Consider the following 26955-nt stretch of genomic DNA (forward strand, 5'->3'; position numbering starts at 1 on the left):
GTCACTGCATGTTTATAACTGATGAAAATAAACTATTAACACTTCAATTCTTGAAAGCATTCTTAGTTTACAGAATTGTTTCATGCCTGTCTAAAACTTTTGAACAGTAGTGTAAATATGTTAGAATGATATGTTTTTTAAAATGTTTATATTCATATTTTGAAAAACTAAAATGTTCACTGTTGAATTTTTTTTTCTTTTACATGGAGCATTTGTTTTTGTTGTTATTTATATCAAAATGGTGATGAACGCTGGTCGTGAATTTTTGCTTAGGGCCCCCAACACACTCTAGAATCACCTCTGCCCGGAGACGCCTATTGTAGCAGGAACTACCACAGCAGCAGTTTTGAGGGTCACCACCCCACGACTTTACGCCCCGTGATTCACAACGATAAGTTAAAATAGAAAACGTATCTGTTCTCTTCCTTAGACAAATTATCTAAGAAAGACATTGTTTCTAAATGACTGCATCAGTTTATTGGTTATATCTGTAATACATGATCTATGTGTGCTAAGCCAGTGTCCACCATTATGTTGGCCTAAGCAGCAGCTGGTTGATGGTGCATTAATCAGTAAAAGGACTGTGCCTACTATGGTGCTGGATCTGAATAAAACAGTTCTATTTGTGGGTCATGATGCTCATTAAGGACCACTGGCTAAAGAACACGTGTGTCCATCAAACATCAATTGCCTGTTGGAGCCTATTCTTCCTCGTCGGCTTTACTCACAGCTGATTAAATAAACTGCAACACAAATGCCAAACCTCTCATTCAAATGCTGCTCAGATTAACATGGCTTCTGCCAAGGTGACAGGCAGAATTCAGATACAATAACATTCTGTGATTTTAACATTTGTGCTCCCCAAAAGGCAACCCGCATTTGTATAATTTTGTGCACACTGATTAAACATTTTAAGTTTGCCAGGGGAATATGCTCCCTCAAGAAAATCTTTTAAACAGCTTTGCTTGATTTTCTCAACTTGCACTGAAAGATAAATTATGACATTATTTGTTCTTTTATTCAACTTTTGAATTTGATGTCTTTGCCTTAGCATAGACCCGATGAAAAAGAAAAGTGAGCAGCGCACTGCTTGATCATGTTTGGATCATATTTGGACCATCGCACCAAATGTGCTAAACATGCCATGCAATTTGATGTAATGCGAACCCGCCTATATAAACATTTTTTATCTGATGTTCCTTTCTCTCATCAACCATGGAGATAACCATAGCTTTGGTCGTACAGCTCTGGATGCCCGCATACCGCTACTATTATCTTCTCCTCCATTGTTTACATGTAGTGCTGATACTGTGGCCATTAGTCGCACCCCTCATCACCCCCTCCTCCCTTCTGATTGCCTGCCCACCACAGCATCTCGGATTTGGCTAATAAGTTCAATATATACAACTAACACGTTAAAGGTGTTGGACACAAATATAGATCAATTTTCTAACTTCTTTTAACTAACGTGAGTAATGCGTCCAATGCTGTACGAAATCGCGCTGCTTTCTATTGCGTCTATCTCTTTCAGTTTGAATGCGGCATAATGATGTAGCTTTACATTAAAATCATTTGAAAGGATATGTGATTTTTCTTTGTGTGTGCAACAATATCTATGCACAACTGACTCCTGTCACCTGAACTTTTCGTTTTAAAATTTTATTACAGACAGAAAGACACAACCATAGCAATGTGCTGTACATTACCAATGTCCCAACAATTTCAACCTACGACCACATCACAACTAGTCTCTGTAAGAGAGTGAATTTTGTCTACAAACAGAACTGTAGGGTGGTTCAACAAACCTTCTACAGAAGATAACATTACGTTAAAAAACTAAAGAAATTATCTGAGCACAGGTTGACAATAAAATGTTCTGTACATTATCCCAGGGGAGAGGTTTTCATCTTTGAGTTACATTTTAAATCCTAGTCATGGTGACTTGGAGGCTTCGGTGATATTACTTTACTGGTGTTGATGGAAATTTTTCTGACTCACACTCTACCTGTGTGATAGATTATTTTCCAAATTGAAAAAAAAAAAAGAGAAGAAGAAGAACACTGAAATAGGTCAGTCGAAGTTTCTACAGCAATAGCTGCAACACATTTTTACCCCATCGTGACTGTATATCAAGACACCAAAGTAATGCACACCAACACGTTACATTTAAATTCCTTAACATGACCTTGAAAGTGGGGTACAATATCAACTGTAACACACAAGCAAAAATATGCTGTATGATGATCCAGGGTCGCTGGCATTAGTGTCCTTCTTTTGATGTTAATCTAAAGTGAAGTGTCACTTCTAATCTGAAGAGGATGGTGGGGATTCACACAGGATTACAGTTGGAAATGAAATATCGAGTTAAACAAATCTCGCCTCTCAATTGCTGCACACCATGTGCAGAGGAAATGAGGTTTACTCAAGAAGACTTAACCAAATGTTGTTCTATCCTGAGTTTAAATATAGGATCAGAATCATATTTTCAAAAAAGAGATTACAGTATAACAAAAAGTACAGGCTTCAAAAAGAGAATTAGAAGGCGCAGAAATACGACATGTTGGTCATGGCATGAACAGCTTTAGATCCACCAACAAGATTACATGACAGATAGCCAGCAACAACTGAGAAACTCCCTAGCATGCCAGTGTCACATGGCCTCATCTCTTATCTCTTCAGCATCCCTCCCTACTCCTCTCCATCCCCAAAGGGCTCTTTCTTCTCAGCCACCAGTTCAACTGCTTCTCTAGCTCCGTCTTCACCCTCAGGGACCTCCGCCTCTTCTCCATCTCCCCTCTCTTCCCTCTCTTCTCCTGCCTCCTGCTCCTCCTGATCCATGTCAAGCTCTTCAAAGGACGAGCCGCTGCCCATAGACTCATTTGAGCCTCTATCGCTGTTGTCCCTGTGCTTAATGTCTTCATTTGCATCCATTACCTCCCTTAGAGGCAGGGAAGATGCAAGGGAGGCAGCCGTGGAAGCAGCCAGGGATGTCTCTCTGCTGTCCCAGGGCACGCCACCGCTCACTGAACTCACGTCACTGTGGGAGTCTGCACCTGCAGCAACACAAGAAAGAGAAAGACAAAAAGGGAGTGTGTGCAAAAACAAACTAAAATGATTGCAGTTAAGAAATCACTTCTACCAACACAATTCAGAAGAGCACACTGAATAAAAAAGTTTTAATTACCCTGTACTGCCAGGGGTGTAGCACAAAATTCTGGATCCTGTTCATAATCATTCTCTCTCATCCTCTGGGACCATACATATATGGACCAGTTTTCATGATAATCCATGCAAAAGTCATTAGAATTAGATGATTAGATGATGACATCCATTACATACAACCCATCCAGTAAATGTCAACATCATTGTTGAGATATAATAGCCTGAACCAATCAACTGCTAGACAGAAATTGCCATATAGAGCATATTTATGCTGCTAACATGGCAAAGAGAAGGTCAATACAGAAACCATCATTAACAGTGCGCCTTGTAATAAACCTTATTAAAGATGATGCAAGGGTGTAAAGATGTGCGTATATGCATTTTCATCCTTAACACACAGCTCAGTAAAATAACATTTGTGTTATGAAACTTCTGATTCTTTGGCCACTTAAAACTCCCCAGATCTGTATCTTCAAGTAACTTTATTATAATGATACCAACCCCACTTTCTTCAGCAAGAACCTGGTTAGTAAATCTCATCAGGAGTCAATGTGCTTGCTTAGCTCAGAGGCACCAGATTATTAAAGAGAGAGAAAATCTTTCATATAAACTCAAATACATTAATTCCATTTTATGTAGTGTGCTATAGGACAGCTAACTATAGCTTTGCAGGGAGGGGATATTCTTGCTTCTGCTGTCCGCAGCACATAGCGCATCTGAAATCATCATGAACAATGTCCATTAGCTTAATTGATGGAGATTTCTTTACCCACATGATCGGCTTGCTAATGCTTTCAGCCTAAATCTGAATTTAATTGGCCTTTGATCTATGATTCTGTTACCAAACTGCCATCTTACGGCTGTTATTTTTTGGTGATTGTGTGTAAGCGAACCAGAAGTTAAATAATGCTGAAAAGGGAATGTGAAAATCCATTAATATGAATCCATCTTACAGGAAGGTTGAAATAAATTAAGGTGTGTAAAAAATAACAGCTTGATCTGCTAAAAGCAGACTTAAATCCTCTATGTCATATTCTTGGTTAGTTTTTCCAATACATGACTTGTTTTATTGTTTTGAAAACATTCTGACTCTCCTGTCCTTGTGCAACATATTAACACTTTTATTATTTTTGCATGGACCTAATTGATCTTATTTGGTTTGACATGAACAGCCTCCATATAAAATGTCTTCCACAAATAAAATCTAACTCGAGTTGACTTGAATATCCCACAGAGCACTAAAACACAAGCTATTATCCTGCTGCTTTCACACTCCAAATAAATCGCATCCACACATCACACAATTACACTAAACAGGGAGTCTCTGGGCTCCTCGCAGAGGTCAGTCATTTCTTTTTATTCATTTGAATCTCAACATCACTCATCAATCTAATTATCACATCCAGCAGATCTGATCCTGTCTGCAGTAAAGAATATCTTATATGGGAAGTCCATTTCTATTATTCATAATATCTGTTTATGGGCCTGTTGATTAGCTAGCAGGTCCAAACTAAAGCACTGGGGATGGTCTTCAGTGGAACAGGTCTGGTGTGAATGTGATGTGACTGATGTATTGCTTTAAAATGAATATAGATGCAGTGCAAGTAAAGATTTATATTTCATTTGCATGTCGCCTTAAAAGGAATTTTCCAAAGAGACTAATTTTACAATTTAAAGGAATTTTACGGGAAATAATGGGTCTATTTAGGGTAATTGGGTGGAGAGCCCCCCCGAGGAAGAGCCTCAACACACTGGACAACTTTCACCCCCTCTGCAGCTGCAAGCAAGTCCTGAAATTGGTACCCTAGTTGAAGCCAGCTGTGCCTCTGAAAATCTTTTAGATAACATTTGCCTAAATTAGTTTCTAAATTGGGCCCATTGGGATTATTAGCAGAAAATCAAGGTCTTGTTCTTCCAACTGTCTAGAACAGAGGAGAGGATTTTTAAGGAGGTAATTAGAGACAGATAGGGCTGAGGCATGCTTAGAGTTTAGAGAATCAGAGTCGAGAAAAGTGTGACAATAACATGCATAAACAGAAGTTAAGAGATGATACAGTAGATGGATCTTATTGTTTACAAATTAGGGCTGGGAGGAGGAAGCATTTAAGGGTACTCCTCATAAATAATAATAAAAAAATAAAAAAATAATAATAATAATAATAATGGCACATTTTATTTACATAGCACCTTTCATGACATAAAATCCAGCTCAAAGTGTTTTACTAGAGAAATAAATCAATAACACAGGTCTGAAAACAAGAAATAATAATATAATAATAATATAACAGATAAGATAACAGTAATACAAATATGCTGATAATGTTGATAATTGATGCTAGAAAAACTATGTTCTGAACTGTTTCTTAAAACTGAAGCAGCTGCTTGTCTTATCTGTCATTGGAGTTTGTTTCGAACATTTGGCGCATCACGATGAACAGTTGGTGGCAATAATTCTCCAGTCGGATGCCACAAAATCATTGCAGGAGATAAGGGCGCAGATAGAGATGATGAAATTAAAAGAGCACCGGTCTAACCTCAAATAACGAAAAACAATGTGGAAAATATGATGTCAATTTGGCATTTATGTTTGTTTTCATTTCATCAACGGTCTGCACATATTTAATCTATATTTCAAAATGGAGCAAAATATTCAGTGGGTTTTTAACTGTTGGGCCCTTCTTTAACAAACTCCCGTTCGTCCTCTTAAGTCACATTTTTTCATGTCATAATTTATTCCATTTCCACTGCACTTTATAACATTTTGCTTTATTTAACACCTCAGTCAAGTACTTTTTTGTGGCATATTTTGACTTTTTCCTCATGTTTCTAGCACATAAAAAAGGTGGATGCAAACAAACTCAATGTCTCTTAATTGAGCATTATTACCGAATGATGTGTCATTATAGAGCTAATACAAACAAAAAGATGTTAATTAAAAGCTTATGTACAATTACCGATTTCAAATTAGTTGACAAGTTTAAAAAGCCTGCCATACTTTGTTAGGTTGTAAATTAGTTCGTTCAAATAAGTCCCCTGTGGCTTTCTGCGATGAAGAGACCATTTATCAGTGGTATGAATGGTAGAAAACGATAGAGAATGGAGTCCACTGGCCCGTTTTACACCAAGGCTGGTTTGTGTCATCAAAAGATTAACAAGCTTCTCACAGCACAAACAGTGGCTGCTGTGATCACCAGATTATCATAATAGTGTTTTCATTTTGTTTGGGTGTTTACTTGCTTTCAGTGGGCTGTGATGGTAGGAGCGGGACAAATGTTTGGGTGCAGGCACAGTTTATGGTCCAGACAGTCTATAATGTGGACAGTGGAGTTGAGGGATGAAAAGTCGAAGGCAATCTCCCAGGTGCCGGTGCAGGATTTTCACCAGAGGCTTGTCAGACAAAAAGCTCAGCTCCACTGATTGATCTGCCTCTCATTAAGGAAGCTCAGCAGTGTCTGGGATTACACACATACACAATTTCAATTTCTGACAGTGGCTACTGAGCCCCAAAACTCATGTAATACCCTAACAAAATCCAAAACACACAGATATACCAGCCACAACATAGGTAAACTGAAAGTTCAATAAATTGACAGACATTCGTAAACCCTCTAACCTGCCTTCAAAACTTTCCAAAGGAACAACTAAGATCAGTTTACAATCCAATTTTTACAAGTGGTAACAGCAAACGTACAATATATGGTACAGCTGTACTAGTGATAGACCGATACATCGACCAGCCAATATTATCGGCCGATATTTGCGTTTTTTAGGTATATCGTATCGGTCGATGCCGACTGATTTTTCCCATTCATTATTTATAGACAGGCATCCACAGACAGCTCTGTGTTGCTGGAGACGCCTTTTTTAAAGTTCAATAAATGTTACTTTTTTCTAAATTGAGACTCGTAACATTTGTTATCATCATTGTGTCATTTTTATGATTTAAATTGAAGGAGCAAAAGTAGTATCGGCTCCAAATATCGGCTCAAGAAAATCAGCAGTTCGTATCGGTCATCGGCTTAGGCTGATGAACAAAAATTGGTATCGGCATCGGCCCTAAAAAAATCCATATTGGTCAATCCCTAAGCTGTACAGTATAAAGTTGGATAAAGTAACATTTTGCAATGTGGTCCCTCTTGAAACTCTACAGTATTTAGATTTCTGCTACCACCAATCACGCAATAGCTCTTTCTCAGCTTGTGAACAATAGAGACCCTGAGTGTTGAGTGCTTCCAAATGAATACACACCTAGAAACAGAGCCTACAGCATACAGTATGTGAAGTGTTTTTACAGCCAATCATCTGCATTGTGATCCCAAAGGCTTGTGCTTATGTAACCATCCTCATTTGGACTAATTTGATTCCATGTGATGAATATGAATTGGATTTCACCATGGGATTTTGGATACTGCAGTAAATGTCTTTTGTTTAAGCAATCACATTTTTTTTTCATAAGGATATTCATTTTACTCCCTCATTCATTCATTTTCTATTGCCAACACAATAAAACCTTAATGTTTCAGGCTGTCCTCATCCACTATTTTACATATAACTACGAAAGGTAAAGCACTGTAATTCGTGTGTAATTCATCCATTTACGATCACCTTTTGTTGCCTAAGATTAACCGCACAGTCCACTTCCAGTCACTGTTTCACAAAATAGAATAGTCATATTTTGTAAGATATCATACGAACCTGTTGATGAAAATTTATATTGCATGGTTTACTCTATTCAGTAGCGAGCACTGAATTTAAATTTCAGGAACTTATAAATAATACTTTTTTTGTAATAATTGTGACAGGCACAGTGTTGCATAACCATCACCTGCACATCTATGAAATGTGCATCATTGCATTTAGCAAAATGTTTTATCCATGCTATGGACACTAGGTAGTGAAAAGGGAGAGATTCCCAATAAAGATGCAAAGTCACTCCCCTTCAGGTTGATCACCATGGGACTTTAATTCAATACAAATATGTACTGTAGTGAGCTGGAAGAGACAAATTCAGTTTTGATCATGTTTGAATTGTCATGAATTACACATACGTAGGATGTTTGTTGATTTAAAAGATCATTTTGCAAGGAAAAAAAAACAGTTCGTTGTAAAACTGTTAAACATTATCTTTTAAATTGACAATTACATATTTTTTGTGAAATAAAGTCCTCCAGAATGGGAGGGACTTTGCCTCCCTATACCACCACCATTGTTGCAGGTTTTTTACTAACCGTTGTTAAAGCAATTCTTACCTTTCTTGCATTAAAGCACTCAGCGCTTCCCTCAAAAGTGCTACCCTCTTCCCCCTGCCTGACCTCTGACGCCCCCTCCTCCCCGGCACATGCGTTGAGAGGGAAAAGCTGCGTTAAAGTGCCATGGAAGTCTGAAGTTTCGGACTTCCTATGGCACTGGAATGCCTGTCAAAGCGGAACCTCCTACTATCGAAGTTGAGGGGGATCGACCTACCCTGAATTCGCTAGTAGTAGGTTAACTTTGCCATACGCTTATCAGGAGCATTTTAAGATTAGAAAAGAAAAGTCTAAAAATGCCAGAAAGGTAAGAATAGCTTTAACTCTGGGATTATACTGCATGAGCTGTACATGTTCACATTATATAATTTCTGGAACTCTGTGAGAAGCTAGACTTCACAGCCAATAAACACATATTCTCTTGTCAACAACGGCCATGTTTGTTTGAAGCTCCATGTTTGATTAAAAGTGTGTGACAACATGCAAGATCAACTTATTTTATGTGAATTACCGTAGTAAAACTTTTTCTGGCATTTTAGTCCGTTCTGATGAACATTCTCATTTGTTATAAAAGCAAACAATAATTAAAACGCTGTCTCTGTCTGGTGATACTGACAAACTAATTTAAAGTTGTAAATAGCCGTGACTCTTCTGATGTTCAACATAATGTTAGTGGCACCACAGTTGACATTTGTGCTGTTTCTTTAGATAGCATGTTTTCAGTAAGATAGCCCTTACTTGTCTCAGGCAGTGCCACTCTGTTTGATGGCAGCACCAATCTAAACATGCCACAGACCCGTTAACTTGTACAGATCGTGTTTGATCTTCTTCCTGATACGTCTGTCACATTTAAGCTGTGTTACAAGGGATGTTACATGATCTGAGCTCAAGGTAGACCGCACCTGATGTAAATTAGCCCACCTCCACCTCACTCTGCTGCATCAAAGCAACACCATTCGTTTCGGTAGTGATGTGTACAATGAGAAAGTCAATACTGCCATGGGTCCAGCCTACAGGTCCAGTAGGTTTGAAAGAGTAACAGCAGCAGAGAAGATTGCACTTGACGACACACACTTGTTGTGACAGAACAATTACAGAGCCTCATATATATCTCATGTCCTCAGTGAGGGGCACAAGGGGGGTCAGTGCTGTTTTGTTCAAATTAAAAGTTGCTACACATTTCCTCTTTGATTGCTTCAAACTGAGACAAGCTATAGTCTCAATAGAGCAGAAACCTGTGGTTCTACCTGCATGCTTCATTAGACTGCGATTAGATGACAAAATAACACGTTGGATGAATCAGTTATTTTCCAGTGAAATACAGACATTTCTGTTTGATATTATGTTGGGGGAGATTTTTGGCTGATGCTTTCAATTATTTCCTAATGACTGAATTATTTCGAACATTACCTGTAATGTCGGTTCCCCTGTCCTCATCAGAGTCCTCTTCTTTAACATCTGCTTTCACCTCCTCCTTCATTTCTGGGACAAAGAAATCTGTCTGTCTAGACAGTGGAACCATGTAGTTGATGACATCTGAGCTACAGATCTCAATAGTTGGAAACGCACACAGCTTCCTGTCCTGCGGAAGAAAAAGAGACAACGTGCAGGTTTAGATGTATAACATGCAGAGTTGGAAAGAGTACTAGAACATCATACGCAGTTAAATGCAGAAGTACTTGTGTAAAAATGTATTTAAATAAAAGTACAAAATTGGTAAGTTAAAAAGAACTCTATGTATACGTTACTGCATTACATTACAAAAAGGGATTGTGGGGAGGGTCTGGGGGTTATGATGGTATCTGATACTACTGTTTAATTAAAGAATACCTTTAGGGTACAAAATAAATTGCATTATATGTCAACTTGTAAACAAGTCAAAGAACTTTAGAAACAAAACCCCTTAGGTCCAAATTAACAGTAAATTTCATTTCTATAGAAAGCATTTAAATAACCTGAATCTTCTTTCATAATCAAAAGTCAAATTAACTATTGACCATCTTGCGATGGGGTCGCACCAGTTGCGATGCCAAATTGGGCCAGGTACGTAAAGTGGGGGAGCAATGGTCCCTTCACTACTACCTACCCCTTACGTCCGGTGCCTTGCTCGTACCACATCCATTTTTTAATTAGGCCTTAATTTTGACCTCTACGACAAACCTGTGAAATATCGTGTGACAAAATGTGGCGACAGACAGAAAGACATATGCAAAAAAAAAAAACAACATATCTGTGCTCTTTCCCTCTAAAAATATATTGTTACAGTATAAGCGTGGGCCTAGGTGTAATGTGTTACTTCCACCACTGATAACAAAAGGCATTTTAACACCGCTTGTACGCTGTAGCAGTGCTCAAAAATCCCCGATTGAAGCCTGAATATTATCTGAAGTTTGTGCAACACCTTCACAAACGTTTACAGGTCGCTCTAATGAATGTGTTAACCTTTCACAATTGCATCTTGCTGGGATTTGAAAGAAAATTAGACAAACACAGAAGTTATTATAAGCTGTGACTAGAAATCAGTGATAAGAAAAAGCAGATCAGAACATTTAAGTAGAAATTCAGGCAGTGCGCTTATGAAAGGTCCTGCAATTCTGCTTTATCAACTGTTTTGATACTCAAAAACTTATACAATTTGAGATAGATAACTGTGATGGTTTTAGATGGGCAGAATACCTCAGACATGCAGAATATATGAGATATGTAGCTTTAAAATGTCTTCATTTTGCTGACATAACACTATGTCTTTGGCACATTAATATGAATATGCCCACCCATGTGAGTCCATTAAAGTTGCATAACCATCCACATCTACGTGTCTACATTTGCACCCTCCTGTGGTGTGTGTAAAAAGTGGGGACTTTATAAATATTATACCATATTTTCTCTAAAGAGGACATTAGCCTTGCATAATTTTGCTTTGTGCTTTCATATATTTCTCAGGGGATTGCAGAGACGTCAGTCCTCCAATGCACTGTTACAGTGCAGCAGGAGGAGGCCGGGGTGAGCTGCACAGGCCGGTCTCAGCTAGGATTGGTTGCAAAGTGACACAGAAATGTTTTAATATGAGATACCATGCAGAAATACATGACCAGTAGATTAAATTCAAACAACGCAAGTTCCGCAAAAATCTAACTGATAAACAGAAAAGTAATCGCAAACTATTCTGATAATTGATTATTCTGATTAATCGTGAATATTTCATGCAAAATGGCAGCAAAAGTATATTTGAGAAAATAATCAGCAGATTATTATTAATGAAATTAATTGTTAGTTGCAGCCCTACAAAACATACTGTATGGATAGCACTCATATTCTTATTTCTAAGATCTCCAAAACAATCAACAATCCCCTTTATTTGCTACAGTAGTTGAAGTACACAGTACAGAAAAACTGCCTCAAGAGTGGAACATTATCACTGATGCATAACATAACATAATATTTGATTTTAACTGCTTTAAAATTATACTTGAATAAAGTATCTATCTGTCTAGTATTCTATTACTGATCCTATCACTAGCTGCAGATATTCTACAAACTTTGTGTTTTTCAACATGAAAAATGTAATACCCTCTACTTTAGAAAAAAGGCTTCAAGCTCAATACTTACGTGTAAAATCTAAAGTGACGAGTAGGAAAAACTTCCATTTCTTTTAAGAAGCTGTTTCTGCAAATCTCTAAAACTGTACTTCCTCTAATTCTCTATCCTCTAAGTCTTTTTTCATTAAGTAGTACTTTAGTGTTACACTTGTCTTTGTTTGGGATCTCTTGTGGTTTTTCCTACATTTCCTTTCCACACAGATCCACTTGGATCACATCCACTATGTAATATAACTCTCTTTATAGGAATTTTAATGCTCATGCTGGTCTGCCCCAAGCTGCGTGAACGTTCCTAGGATTTCATAAATGCCTGGTCTCTAAATTCAAGTGAATGTACATAATTAATAATATTGCCATTGGGTTATTCTGGGCTACACTAAGAGGGCAAAAACCCCATTGGATGGTCTCACGCCAGTAACCTGACCCATTTTCCCTGGTCAGGGTGATCTAGGCTGATTGATTGGTTTTAATCTAATCCTTAGCAAAATAAGACTGTGGGAGCTGGTATGAATCACCTGGCTGCTACACACAGGGGCTCCAGCCCCAGGGCTGCCTATGCAAATGAGAGCCCATCTCCTTGAACCTCCTCCGATAATGAGCAGGGAAATCTAGACTTAGACAGTTCACTACTTAAGACACACACACACACACACACACACACACACACACACACACACACACACACACACACACACACACACACACACACACACACACACACACACACACACACACACACACACACACACACACACACACACACACACACACACACACACACACACACACACACACACACACACACACACACACACACACACACACACACACACACACACACGTCTCCAAGGGATACTGTCACAGATGAGAGAAAGAAAAGTGCATGTGAGAAAGATGTGTACTAGTATATGTGTGCATTACTGACAGCAGAATTTACCTTGTTAAAACAGTAACTTGTTTCTAATTATCATATTCTCTCTGTTAACCCACGTGCCAGCAGGGACTGCACATTTCCCACCAGAGACTACGTCAGGTGATTTTACTGATTTACACAACATCATCCAGGGAGGACGAACTCGTCAGGAAATCACCTCATATTATCTTTGGTAGAAATGAAATCATGAATATTCCCAGCACTCAATGACAGTGTGAGACTGTCACTGGATTATGCATCACTCTGGTAAGAGCTTCACTAACTTTTTTGGTTTGTCTGTATCAGACTATGGATTGACTTTTATGTAAAGGTTTCGGGATGGATTTCCCGGGAAACTCCAAGGGATGTGACGTTTTGTGCGCTCCCGAGTCCCTCACCTCTCGCCTACAGTAAATAGTGACAACTGAATGGAGTCAGCCAACATCAACAAAAGTCCACACATGCTGTTCTTCCATTATACATTCTGAAGCAGCGACCTGGAGATGGACCTACAGTTGACGGTTGACCTGTAACGGCAACAACAGGTTTGCTGCTCCATCAGGGAGTCAGACTCAGGGCCAGGATCAGACCCCCGGTGCTGGGGTTTTCGCTGGCTGAGGTTATGCAGGCTGTTGGCCACTGCAGAGTGGGTGTAGTGAAGGCACAGCATGCATGGATTCCTTTCACCTGCAGCTGATCAAAATTGTAGACGAAACACTGACCTGTAAAATATATTGTGATTTAAGCAGGCTAATGTTAGCTTGCTTGCTAATGTAGTTAAATTGCAAGCTAGCTGACATAGCAAAATAGGGGTCATCGGAAGGGTCCTATGTTCTCCAGTCGCATAAGCCTCTGCCTTCGATTTAATTCAGCATTTTGGTACGGCTACGGTAACGGTTGGGGGCAGGGTTAGGAGGTAGTGTTAGGGTCTACATGAGCCTATTTGACAGGTTATTTGACACTGATTGTGTAAAAAATAACAGCAGGGAACATCAGACCTTTTTTTAAAAAAACAGTCCAATGTTCTACGGTGACGTACAAAGCACGGAACAGAGGGTCCAGGGAACATAGGAACGCTCCCGCAAAATAGTGCCTTGAGTAGATCACGTCAGCTAATTCATCCAGACTTCCAGGGCTGATCTGATTGGCTTACGGCATGCAGATTAGCTTATCAGCTAATGTAATAGAGCAAACAATGCCAGATCTATTCAGCATAGCAAGTTACAGCTACCAAGCTAAAGTTAGCTTGCTTGCTTATGATGGTTCACCAAAACCTAAACTGGCTTTAGCTCAGCCGCACGGCATAGATCTGCCGTCTGTTGCTTCGTGGCGTTGGCTCAAGCTATAATTTCTGCATCACTGATTCTTTGTGTATTTTCTTACCCAACTGAGACCTTTGCAAACATATTTATGCTATTAATTAGTTTGAAAGGACCAGTTCTGTCAGCATGAGAGCTGACAAGAACGTGCTGAGGTATTTTGGATCTCTCTTTCATACTCTCTTCAAAACAGAGGTATTTATTAAAAGGTGCCCCTCCCTGCAGGTATTTTCCAATGTTTACTCTGTAATTATAATATTAATTTCAGTTCCACTTTCTTTTGATATCCAGAGTGTTGCCCTTTGATGTATTTCAAAGAACTCTGTGACTCCACATGTGAATAGGTTCTTCATTATCACTCACTCTACTTTTAACATGATGAGTTGCTTCAATAATTTATACATATCTGACCCAACTCCTTATGTGTTTTGGAACAGTGTCACTGTTGCAAAAAGGTACAGATAACCTACACATGTAAACCAGACCAGCATACAACCTCTTCAAATAATATTACAACTTTAATTAAGATAACATTTATTAGAAATTGTAGAAAAAGTATAGATAGTGGAGTAGGGGCATTTTAATTATGTTCTTTCTTTTGAACATACAAGCACATTATATATATTTATTTGCATTCTTATCTGAAAAAAATAATTAAATATAAGCAGGTACACATAATAGACTCATTAACTGTAATATTTGATACATTTATTAAAATTTACCTCTGAAAAAATATTTTTTTTATTCATGTTGCACTCTAGACACCATAAATGGCTCTATTTCCTTCATACCAACTAGAATCCTTACTGTCTTTGTGCGAACAATATTGTTTGTGTTCAAATGTATTATATCCAATTGCCTGTTCGCTAAATCCTGCCCCCCAAAATGTGGTCCAATCATAGCTTAGCAATTGTAACGTACTGTAATTGTAAGTGTACAAAGGATCCTTTGAAGCCATACTCCTTCTTCCCTTCATTAGCATGTCCATCTAACTAGCAAACTACCCACAATGGTAACTTAGCATTATTTCCAAAGGCGAGAGACATGTCATTAGCAACAATAGATTCAGAAGAAACTGGTTATGTTTGTTATCTAAGTCACTATGATAATTTGCTCTCAACTGCCATAATAAAGGACACAAACTGAGCTCTTTTCATGTCACACGTACTGTAATTACATCAATCTAAAATCTATTATTCTTTATTCTGTGACAACCAAAGAAAAATAAAAACACTACTAACATCTATTATGAGCAGATCAAAGCAGGTTACATCTTTTGAAGTTACATTTCACTGTCCAGTAATCCACATTTCCTCTCACCAAGTAAATGAATAAAGAAATGGCAGATTAACTGTCCTCTCATAAACAAAATTCGCTCCTGGCTTGGGTGTTTTAATTATATAACAAGGTGCTGTACGGTTTCCTCCTTGTTCCTTTTTCTGGTCCCTGCCTCCATGGCTGCTGTCTGATTGGGTGCCATCTATATCCCTATAGCCTATCATGGAGTCAACATGATTCCTCTTAACCTGCGTCTGTCTCCGGAAGCTGCTGTGTTTGAAATGTGCTGTCTTGCAGGATACGAAGGCAGACGGGACTCAACCGTCTAAACCAGGTCAGCCATTTGTCCCTGCTGCCTCAGAGCAGACTCAATCACACTTACTCTGTCATCACTGATCTATCACTTGGTCAAAGAACCAGCAAGTGAACAACCAATCGGTATCAGCATCATTAAATCAATATTTCCCACAGTTCCTAACCTTATTGTGGTCCTACAAAATGAGTCACTTTCAGTCCTGGCCCCTCATTCTCTGTGAAGCAACCTCCTCTTAATAAGTAATGACCTTGCAGCACTTAAGTGTTTTGTCTATTAAACATTTTACATTAAAATTGGTGGAGAATAAGTGACTGATGGAGAATATGTGATCCTATTATCATACAAAATATTCTTCATTTTATTTCCTCATGCAAATCGTCTTTTACTGGAAGAGAATATTCTCAAACATATGGTGTCGCACCAGTAAGAAATCATTGATAAATTGTGTTGAATATTTTTTATTATGTGCAATCAAGCAGTTAAGGTATTCAGGTTTTTAATTTCAACCAAACACCACCTGGTTCCACTACTGTAAGTGGTTACAGCTTCTCAGGGTAAGAAAGCATTCGAATTACAAAAATCACAGAGTGTACACTTTAGTTTGTGAGCCTTGGTGGTAAAATCTCAACTCCAAGCACCACTTGAAATGACATTTATCATTTTAGTATTCTTTGGGCTATATGACATGTAGGAAAAATGTGAGAAATTTGTCATCAGCCTGAGATTTTATACCATGATATCTTCTCTTGTAAGTTTGCTGGTTGCATTAGGCCATTCTGCACATCAGTGAGGTTTTAAGGGAGTTGTTCAGTTAAATCGCGAACAATCGCTAGCAGCCAGGCATGGCTAATGACTGTCCGGGATTTCTCTGTTAATAGGTGATCACCCAAAAAACTTGTCACAATGGTTTATTTGATGTATATTCATGTCAAAAAAGACTGTGGGGTCCAATTTCAGAGTTACACTTTAAGGAAGAAATTAGTGCTGCTAAAGGCACTTTGTTTAATTGGGAAGTTGATTACATGGTGATGTAACTAGACACTGGATTAATCGGGAATGATTAGGATGATTGTCTGGGAAAAGGCTCACACTGCGATTCGTGTTTATGTGTGTATATTGATGTGTGTGTGCGTGTGTGTGTGTGTGTGTGTGTGTGTGTGTGTGTGTGTGTGTGTGTGTGTGTGTGTGTGTGTGTGTGTGTGTGTGTGTCTTAAGTAGTGAACTGTGTGTGTTTGTGGAAGGCGGGCTGAAGGATGCAGAAACAGACTATGCCCAGGCATAGGGGAGGATCTCATGGGGCTTTATAGTGTCTTTGACCTCTCTGGCAGCTGCTCAAATAGAAATACCAATAAGAGGAAAGTAAACATCAATAACAACACCCCTGGAGCCCGATTTACTGCATCACTTAACTAACCCTGAAATATAAACATGGCCATGAAGTAACTGGGCCATAAGTACAGCATAACAGCTCAGTTCTGACACTGTATATGGTATTTCAGCTGAAATATATCCTGTCCTCTCAGGTCTGATGAATAACACTTACACAAACAATCTTCCAGCTCCAGATGTGGCTTGAAAGACACCAACATCAAGCAGCCATTTTCAAAGATCTGTACATTAGGTTCATTCTTCTTTTCATGTCTTTCATCTCAGTGGCTCTTCTAGCTGATTGCCAGAAAAAAAAGAGACGTGGGCCGATGGAGAATCTCACTCTGAACAGGCCAGCAATCTTACAAAGTCCAGCAGCAAACTGCAGCAAATATCAGGAGGTCTGACTGGACATTGACCCAGACAAAGAGGACATTTTTACCTCACTCTGTTCTGTTTGTTTTCATAAATGCACATTAGTGTGTCTGAGGTAAGGATAAAACCTAAATAGTGTATGTTGATGGGTTAATGTGTTAATGGCAATGGATCCTTCCTCCAGAGTCCATTGTGTTTGTTTTTGTTCTTATCCCGAGGAGCAAATCCAGATGTAATAGCATTTTCATCATTCATGGGATCATGCAATATTTCCTGCAACAACATGACATGATTTAATTGCTGAAAATCTTTCAGTGTCTTTTGTTTTACCCATCATGTTTTGCATGATTGTTCAACAACCATACATGAAGGAAAATGCTAATTTGTTTCAACCAGAAACGCACCACCATGCTTTAACTTTCACTCCTGTTCATTACTCTGTTCATTGTCCAACAACACATACAACTCAGCTGGACACTGAAGGTTCTGTGTAGTTGTCTAGGAGATGTTGGAAGGTCGTTTAGGAAATTTAGAAAATCACTAACTTAAATAGAAGTAGGCAAGGAAGGCAGAGAAAACATGTAGGTAACAAAAAGGCTAATTGCAACACTTTATCACAACTCCTGGGGTTTGGTGGACATCAATGATGGAGGATTTATATGAGAATAAGTAAAATCTAAGGCTGTAATTTCATTTAAAGACAATGTAGCAGGATGGGATGGTGGTCCTGTTCTATATACAGAAGGTTACATATCTGATCCTCACAATTTCCAACAATTGTCTCCTGGCATTGTCTATGAACAAGACAGACAACCAGTACTACCTCTTTAACTGTACTATAAGCCAACATGCCAAAATGCATGATGTTTACACAAACCTTTCCCTCTGTTGCACTGAAGCTCGTCTTTCCATCTATCTTATTGTAACTAAAGCAAAGTCAGCAGAGCTTTACTCTTCATCAGAGTCAATGGTCATAGATTGACAAGAAAATTGGGCAAATGCTGTACACACAAAGGTGATTCCTCTAAAACTTTCACAGTGGAAATAACAGTAAGAGTAAATAACCTCCTAAACCAATGCAAGAGATTTCACAATGCTTATCAGATAACTGAGATTTGAATATTGAAATTGTGTTAATACTAAACAAAGTGAAAATAAAAAAGTGAAAAATAAGAATAGTAGAATTTGTTATGCTTCCACATGACTCATAAGCCACTTCCTACTTCTTTTCCAGTGTGTTTTTGTGCAAGTGACTAATGGCAAAAACCTTTCTTGTAATTGTTCCAGTATTGAGCACAAGGTTGAAAAAAAACCGAGATTCCCTTTTAATGTTGGCTAACCTGATGCTGCGTAGACAAAAGGTAACCAACGAGCTGCTATGCCGATGCTCACAGGTTGTTTGTTGTTGTTTTTTATTTAATTCTGCAGACAAGTACACAGAAAAAAGTATGACAGTTGTACAGTGCGTCTGCTTTAAGGTGAAAGAACGCAGACATAACAAAAAAATCCAACATGAATCCCGCTATCACTCCCAACAACCCATGTGAGACACGGTCACAATAACCAACCAAGTAACCGAATAACCGATCTCCATCCTTCCAAGCACTAAGAAGTGTCCTCAGCATCATCAGTAGTAACAGTAAGACTAATACTAATAAAAGTCAGCAGTGGGTCCCAAGTTTTGTGGACTGCTGTCAAAGATCCCCTTTGTGAAAACCTTCTCTAACCTTAGGCATTGTAAAATTTCATGTTTCGCAGATTTTTAGACGGAGAAAGCCCAAAAAGAGCATTCAGGGGATTTGGTTCCAAATTTGTGCTAAGAGTCTGTATGAAGGTTCGAAATACATGGAACCAAATTCAAAAAGCTTCGGCTGGGGACTGCTTACAACAGTTACAAGCATCGCTGTGACTAGGGTATATCTTAGCCAATTTAGCGTTGATGAAATGGGCTCTAAGAAGCACCTTCCACTGTAACATGCCGTGCCTGGCACAAATCGATTTGATTGGACCAGTTTTAGAATGTCCCTCCACTGGACATCAGTAATGTCTACCCCCAAATCCTTTTCCCATGCATTTTTTGGTGAGACAGTGGGGACTGGGGTCAGAAAAGCGATCTTATTATAATCAGTCGTTTGTGTTGTACGTTCACAGAATTGGTCTATCTCAAATTCGGGGGGGAGGGGTTCAGAAAATGTGGGAATTGCTTTTGGATAAAATGTCTCATTTGAAAGTACCGAAAAAAGTGGCTATTAGGCAGGCTGTATTTTTCCGACATAGATGCAAAGGACGTAAAAACACCTTCGTCATACAGGTCATTAAGTGTTTTGAGGCCCTTACCTGACCACCTGCAGAACGCAGGGTCGGTGCAAGAAGGGAGAAAAGCATAGTTATTAAAAACTGCGGCAAGGATCGAAACCCTCTGCAAGCCATAATGCTTCCTGAACTGAATCTACATTTTAATATTATTGGCGACAACCAGATTAGGTGAAACCTTATGAGTGGTTATGGGGAGCTGTGAGCAAATTGTAGAATGCAGAGAGGAGGAGGAAGATGTTATGTCAGTATGAGCCCAGGGCGGACAGGCATCTGCGACTCCACCACGGAGCCAATTTAAAGGTTTATTTATGTTGCAATCCCAGAAGTAGTGGGGGGAAATAGGGAGTGCTAGTCCCCCTTCAGGTTTAGGGAGCTGAACAATATGTTCTTTGATACGGGCTGGTTTATTCTGCCAAATAAAAGCGTTAAGTTGTTGGTCTAGATTAGTAAAAAACTGTTTGTTCAGACAAATTGGGAGATCTTGAAAAGATACAGAAATTTTGGTAAAATTACCATCTTAATAAGATTAACCTGGCCTGCAAGGGACAGTCTAGACAAGTCTGACTTGAAATTCTTTAGAAAAAGGTCCCTGAAGGAGCTGGTGATAAACACCCCCAAATACTTGAACAAAAGCTGACAAGGGTCAGCTGTTTTAAAGGGGAATATGGATTGTGGGAGTGATCTCGCAAAGTTGTTGACAAATAATAACTCACTCTTCTGAATATTCAACTTATACCCTGATAGGTGCCCAAACTGATCCAGGATTGATAAAACTGGGGGGATGGAGCATGTAGGGTTTGACATAAACAAGAGATGGTCATCGGCCTATGAAGAAAGCTTGTGGACTGTACCAAAATGAGTGATGCCTTCACACTCATTCTGGTTTCTAAGCCAGATGGCTAATGGCTCGACGGCTATGTTGAACAACAAGGGTGAGAGCAGACAGCCCTTCCTGGTCCCATGTTTGAGAGGGAAATATTCTGAACAGCCACCGTTGAGATGCAGAGGGGGTTACATACAGAGGTTTAACCCAAGAAATAAAATTAGAAATAAATCAAAATTTCTCCAAAATGAAAAATAGAAAGCCCCGCTCTACCCCGCTCTCTAGGCTTTCTCTGTATCTAGCTCCACCACGACCATGGGATTGTCCGACCCAGGTGAGAATATGATGTTGAGCAGCATTCTAGTGTTGAAGAATGGGTGTCTCCCTAATATCAAGATGACATCACACTTTGTAGGCAGAGGGTGAGTACCTTAGCAAGGATCTAACAATCTACATTTAAAAGTGAGACCTGTCTGTAGCTGCCACATGAGGTAGGATCCCTATCTTTCTTCAGGAGCAATGAAATAGATGCCTCATACGAGGTCGCTGGCAGTCTGCCTTTAGTAAAGGAGTCATTGAACATTCTCACAAGGATCGGGGCTAAAAGGCATCGAGTATGCCTTGAAGAACTCAACTGTAAGACCATTGGGACCAAGAGATTTCCTGTTTTGCGTAGACTTGATCGCTTCATGCACCAACATCGAGTTTCACCAGTTCCTCTGCAATTTCCACCAGCCATCAGGGGTGTCATTAAACTCTATGTAAGAGCGGATTTGGGTCGCATCCAAATCTTTGAACTTACTGTCCGACAGTAAGTGTGAACTGAACCTCAATGGTGATCATGGATCCCATGGAAAACTAATGTCATCTGTAGTAGGAGCATGGTCAGAAGTGACTATTGGGTGATATTCACACACATTCACACAGTCGAGGAGATTGTTATCGAGTAAGAAGAAATCAATTCGGGAGAATGTGTGGTGTACATGGGAAAAAAGGAGAAAGCTTTAGCATAGGGATTTCTAAACCTCCAAGGATCAGAAATTCCCAACTGTGATGCAAATGTTCTTACTGTGTACACTGATTTAGTGTAATTTGTGAAGGGGAGGATCTGTCGAGAGTCACATCCTGCACCAGGTTGAATTCCTCACCCATGATATTGCGGTTAGCGTTTCGGATTTTTACAAATAGCCTTGTAAAAAACTGTTGATCATCCCAGGTGGGCGCATAAACCGAAACTAAGACCACTGGTGTGTTCTGAAGTGTTCCCGAAACTATGACATAATGGGCATCAATATCTAGGATTACATTTGTCGGCTCAAACAGGACCCTTTTGTGAATGATGATGGCTTCCCCTCTAACTCTATCTGTAAAATTGGATTGATATAAGTGACTCATCTACGCCCTCTTAATACGTGAGGTGTCAGCTGATTTGAGATGTATTTACTGTAGTGATATCACATCCCCCTTAAGGTGCTGTTACTGTGTCAGGACCATACCGATTTTGATTGCGTTGTTCATTCCCTTAGTATTCCAGGAAATCAGACGCACTGTAGTACCTGTATTTACAGCTTTAGCCATAGGAACAATAATAAAAAGTTAGAATGACACTGCATGACCCAAAGTATTCTGTAGTAGTGGAAGAAGAGAGAGGCGGGAGGAACCCAAACACACATAGAACACAACAAAACAACATAAAGTGAACAAGACAATAACATTGTGACCAATCTGAGGGGTTCTCTCATTGAAAAAAAAACATCTGAGCTCTCCAGCTTTCAACTTACAGCTAAACTGAGCTTCCAGGGTCTCCTCCCTTAACCAACAGTATTTGACTCTGTAAGTCGCATAGAAATAATAATAATAATAATAATAATAATAATAATAATAATAATAATATAAAGTTAATAATATGTCCAATTATGTATATATTGATTCCAAACACACAGTGACAGTAAAATCAGCCAGCAGAGGGTGTCAAGATGCCTACAGGCCATGTAGACATACAGTATCTCCACATCAAACAAGATAAATAGGCAAGAATGCATATGCTGTACTGGTGCAGGTCACCTTCGATAAGTGCCAGGCTGCGTTAAAACTCTTCGATCGAACGAGTCACAAAAAATAAAATACTTCAGATAACCCTGTGGCGGTGGGTGATAAACATCCAAAACGAAATTAAACAAAGCTATCAAGAAAATATATAATAATGAACTGAAATCAACATGTGGACGGGCTCCCAGTGCTTGGCACGAAGGCCGACTAAAGATAATCTCAATTCACATATTAGTAGAAGCAGGCAGAGAAATAAAAAAAAAATTAAAAAAAACAGGAAATAAAAAAACATCAGAAAATGTCAGAAAACGCTGGATCTCAAATGTCCACAGGGCGTTAAAATGTCCATTTAGCGATTTTTGTTCAAAACTCTTTAACAGACAGAATATCAGCAGTCCGTAAGGACTTTAACTATTAATACTGCGGTCTATAAACTCCGGTCAGTCCAGGGCTGGTTAAAGCACAGCTATACAGTCAGCAATACACAAACTCCATCCATGTTATCCAGATAACATGACAGTGGCTCGTCTGCGGTGAAATCAACATACCGCGCGGCCATCAGGTCTCTTTCGTGTGGGAGGATGTTATGAAGGCTTTCGCCTCGTTGACCGAAGAGAGCCTTTTCCTTCCTCTGTCCTTTATCGTGATGACCAGCCTGGCAGGGAACAGCAGCGTTGGTCTGAAGCCCAAGTTGTAAAGTTCCGACATCACCTCTCGGTATTTCTGCTGCTGCTCCAGCATCTCCAGTGCGTAGTCCTCATATATGGCGATGGGGGAACCTCTGTACTGTAGCTTGCCTCTCCTGGCGCCGGCTTCGCCTATGATTTTCTCCTTCACCTGGTATCCGTGCAGCCTGATGATGACTGCCCGTGCTCTCTGCCCTGGCCTAGGCTTCTCGGAGTGTGCGGTGAGCCCTGTCTGGTCGAATGCATCTGCATATTTGGGTGGTGTATCCGTCAAACGAGACGAATTTTACTATTTTAGTGCCTTTCTGGGTCTTGAAACGTGAAATTAGCAAAAGTTGCGGGAGAAAGACTCGACCTGTGTCTATTCCATCTCTGCCAAACCGGAAGTCGACCGGTGCTCACAGGTTTGATCAAAAGCAACTAGTTCATGCTACGTCTCATGAAGATGATGAGGAAGCTTAAGGGATATTACGCTTACCCAAAAATTAAATTACAACTCAGCATCACAGGTTGATATTAGCGAAAAGACCATCCAAAGGTAGATTTCTCCTTTAAACGTCCCTGACTATCATTTGAAGAAACTACTCATCCTACAACAGAAAAAGGTGTTGTTCTGGCAGCATGAAGAATCTGTGACAGCACACCTCCCCCTCAGGGGAGACACTTGGGATATGGTGGAGTAGCAGGGGTGAATAATGAAAGGAAGATATAACATTCATTGAGCCCTGTATTCACAGTGACTGCCTCCAACTAACATGGACCCTTAGGAAAGATGGAAAAAGACCCCGGCTCCTAGCTATGGGTGTAAGCCACTTAATCACAATGGGTTGTGTTGAACACACACCCATCAATACACACACAGGCTTCAGGACACATTCAGACACACATCTATTTATAGGTGGATGATTTTTCACCCTGGTCCCCAGGCACACAAAAAGGAGAATTAATACGAAAGCTGGGCGACTCATGGTGACAATTGGTGACAGTCCCCTGAGTTCTCTCTCTCTCCCCTGGTCTATTTACTCCCACTGCACTATTACAGCTACTCTGTCTACCCTCCTAACCCCCGCAATAACCTCCTTTTCCCCTTCCTATCTGTGGAAAGAGACAAAAACTCTACTTCACACCTCGATGGAGGTGTCCAATTCAGACTGTCCCTTATGGTCACACACTTCCCCGGAACAGTGTATTTTCATTCTGCCTGCAGTGGGGCTATTTTCAGCATCCATCTCAGCAAGCCCAGGCCTCCTCCATCTTGCTTCCATGTCCTGGTGAAAGTGTGCAAAGGTAGCTGTGGGTGGGGATAGAAGAGATCTGAGGACTTAAAATGGCATTGCTATGAAGGCTGTGGAGCTGGGCGAGCAGAAGGCCGGGCGATGGGTTTGTTGCAACCTCTCCATGCACCCGTGCAATCAATAAGCAGAAACCCATGATGAACTTATAGTATAGTGACTCTGTCAGCAGCTGCTGTGGTCTCCAGAGGTCAATAAGAGTATTTTCATCACCTGTGAGCTTTTGTTCACACAAGATATAAAAGATATAAAAAATAAAAATAAATTGTGAAATATACTGTCGATGCTCTGTTCCACTAAAATTATATGTGGCTCACAAATCACTGCTGATTGTCAACAGGACTCAAATAACACGTTTATATCCACACAAGAAACCAGATTACTGGAAGTCAAAAACTGAAAGATCTGTCTACATGGCTTTGATCAGCCGATGACTCTTCATGTAGCACCACCATGAGGTTGACATTTGTGCTTTTAATGAAATGCCTTGACAACTGTATGGATGGATTGCCATGCAATTTGGCACAGACATGCTGTACATGGTTTATCTTGCAGAGCACCTGAATTCTCATGATATTTCAAGAGCATGCGAGAATCACGGGATCACATTTATCACAAAACCAGCTTGTCAGACTCCAAGTAATGCATTTGTGTTCCGACCAAAGAAGAAACATCCACTCAGAGATGACGGTTATATTTTTAATCTGTCCAATAATTAAGTTAATGACCTGCAAAATGAATGACTTTCCCATTAGCCTTGGCTATAATTTGTTTTAAGTGCTGATTAGTAAATGTTAGATTGCTGTTAGATGGTGAACATGGTAAACCTGCTAAACATCAGCATGTTGGCATGCTGGCATTAGCATTGGAGGTATAGTACAACCTCTATGTTAATGAAAGTTTTTAAAACAAGACCTGTATATTTGAAATGTATTAGTGATATACAATGCTGAAACTTGAAAAGTTTTTCTTCCTCTTTGTTGTTTCGATTATTTGACTTACTGCGGATTATTTGACTTAATAGTCTACAACTTTTTTAGACTTGCATAAAAGCATTTACATGTCAAAACCAGGCTGTGCTAACTGTGTTTCTTGTAATCCCATACAGAGTTCAGAGAAACTCTGGTTCTCAATTACATGATGTTCAAGAAATCAGGTTACTTCAGAACAACAAGGATAACCAGTTTCCTTGAGTGCATGTGACCGCTGAGTGAGATGCAGAGTTTCTCGAGGGGCTCTCAACTCAGCCTTCGAGGAGGAAACTTAATGTGCCTTTAAGGCCTAAAGTAAACACTTAATAAAAAGCAAACAGTGCCTTTACAGCAGGTGCAAGATTTCCCTCTGAAAAGTGATTCAACACAAAAGCACGAGCCCATTAAGAAAACCATTGGAGAGGTTTGCAGTGAATTATTCCTGACCATTAAAGCTTCAAAATCCAGTGAACCATTGCATGGAAAGGAGGATATAGAAATACATGAACAGGAATAGTAATTCATTTTAAAAACGGGCAGACACATTCTCTCCTCTAATTAAGATCTAAATATGAGAGTCTACCATTAGAGACATTCACATCTCTATTCTAATGAGATACAATTAGGAGGAGGGTATGTGGACAGCGGCTGAGTGAGAGACTGGACTATGTAGTCTTTTCTCCTGCAGGCTTCTCATGTACACACTGCTGCAGCACACCTGGAGGCATTTAGCTGGACTGAGAATTTATCAGTGAATCAGTTCGGACCTGTCAAGTGAAGAGGGCTTAGTCTGCAGAAGTGACATTTTTTTAAGTTTGGCGGGGAAAAAAACAAACAAGGAGAGATCATTAGAATTGTCTATGTTCCTGTAGCATCCTAATAGAGGGAGACATGCACAGTCAATCAATTTCTATACGTGCATCTTGTCCAGACATAATTAAAAGTTCTGAAAGGCAGCAGCAGAAGAAAAGTGTTGCGTCAAGGATAGGAAAAAGGTGTGATTAATGTAGCAGCAATGTGATTAATGTAGCAGTAATGAGTTCTACTGGATTTTTAGAGAAAATGGCCAAGTAATGAAATGATAGGCAGGGCACATAAGAACAAAGAACTGTGAGTTCAAGAAAATACCGTCGTACAGAAATTGAACAGACGCAATGGGTGATGAAAGTCATTCCTCCCAAACTTCATCTGTTGTCCTTCACAGAGTCCTAGCAAGCCTGGCCTTGTAGCCCTATAAATGAG

General features: G+C 39.6%; 1 protein-coding gene across 1 annotated transcript in view; it reads right to left on the reverse strand.

The window, feature by feature from the left end:
• Positions 1 to 1710: 1710 nt before the first annotated feature.
• The window catches only part of tex264a (testis expressed 264, ER-phagy receptor a), a 72353-nt gene continuing 47108 nt past the window's right edge, over positions 1711 to 26955 (reverse strand). Inside the window, exons 3-4 of the mRNA XM_083939654.1 lie at positions 9819 to 9990; positions 1711 to 3053 (exon numbers count right to left, since the gene is read on the reverse strand). Coding sequence (XP_083795780.1) covers positions 2689 to 3053; positions 9819 to 9990 — 537 coding nt within the window. The 3' untranslated portion in view covers positions 1711 to 2688. The remainder of the gene's footprint in view (positions 3054 to 9818; positions 9991 to 26955) is intronic.

This window comes from Echiichthys vipera (genome assembly GCF_963691815.1).
Source record: "Echiichthys vipera genome assembly, chromosome: X".
NCBI classification, from domain to species: domain Eukaryota; kingdom Metazoa; phylum Chordata; class Actinopteri; order Perciformes; family Trachinidae; genus Echiichthys; species Echiichthys vipera.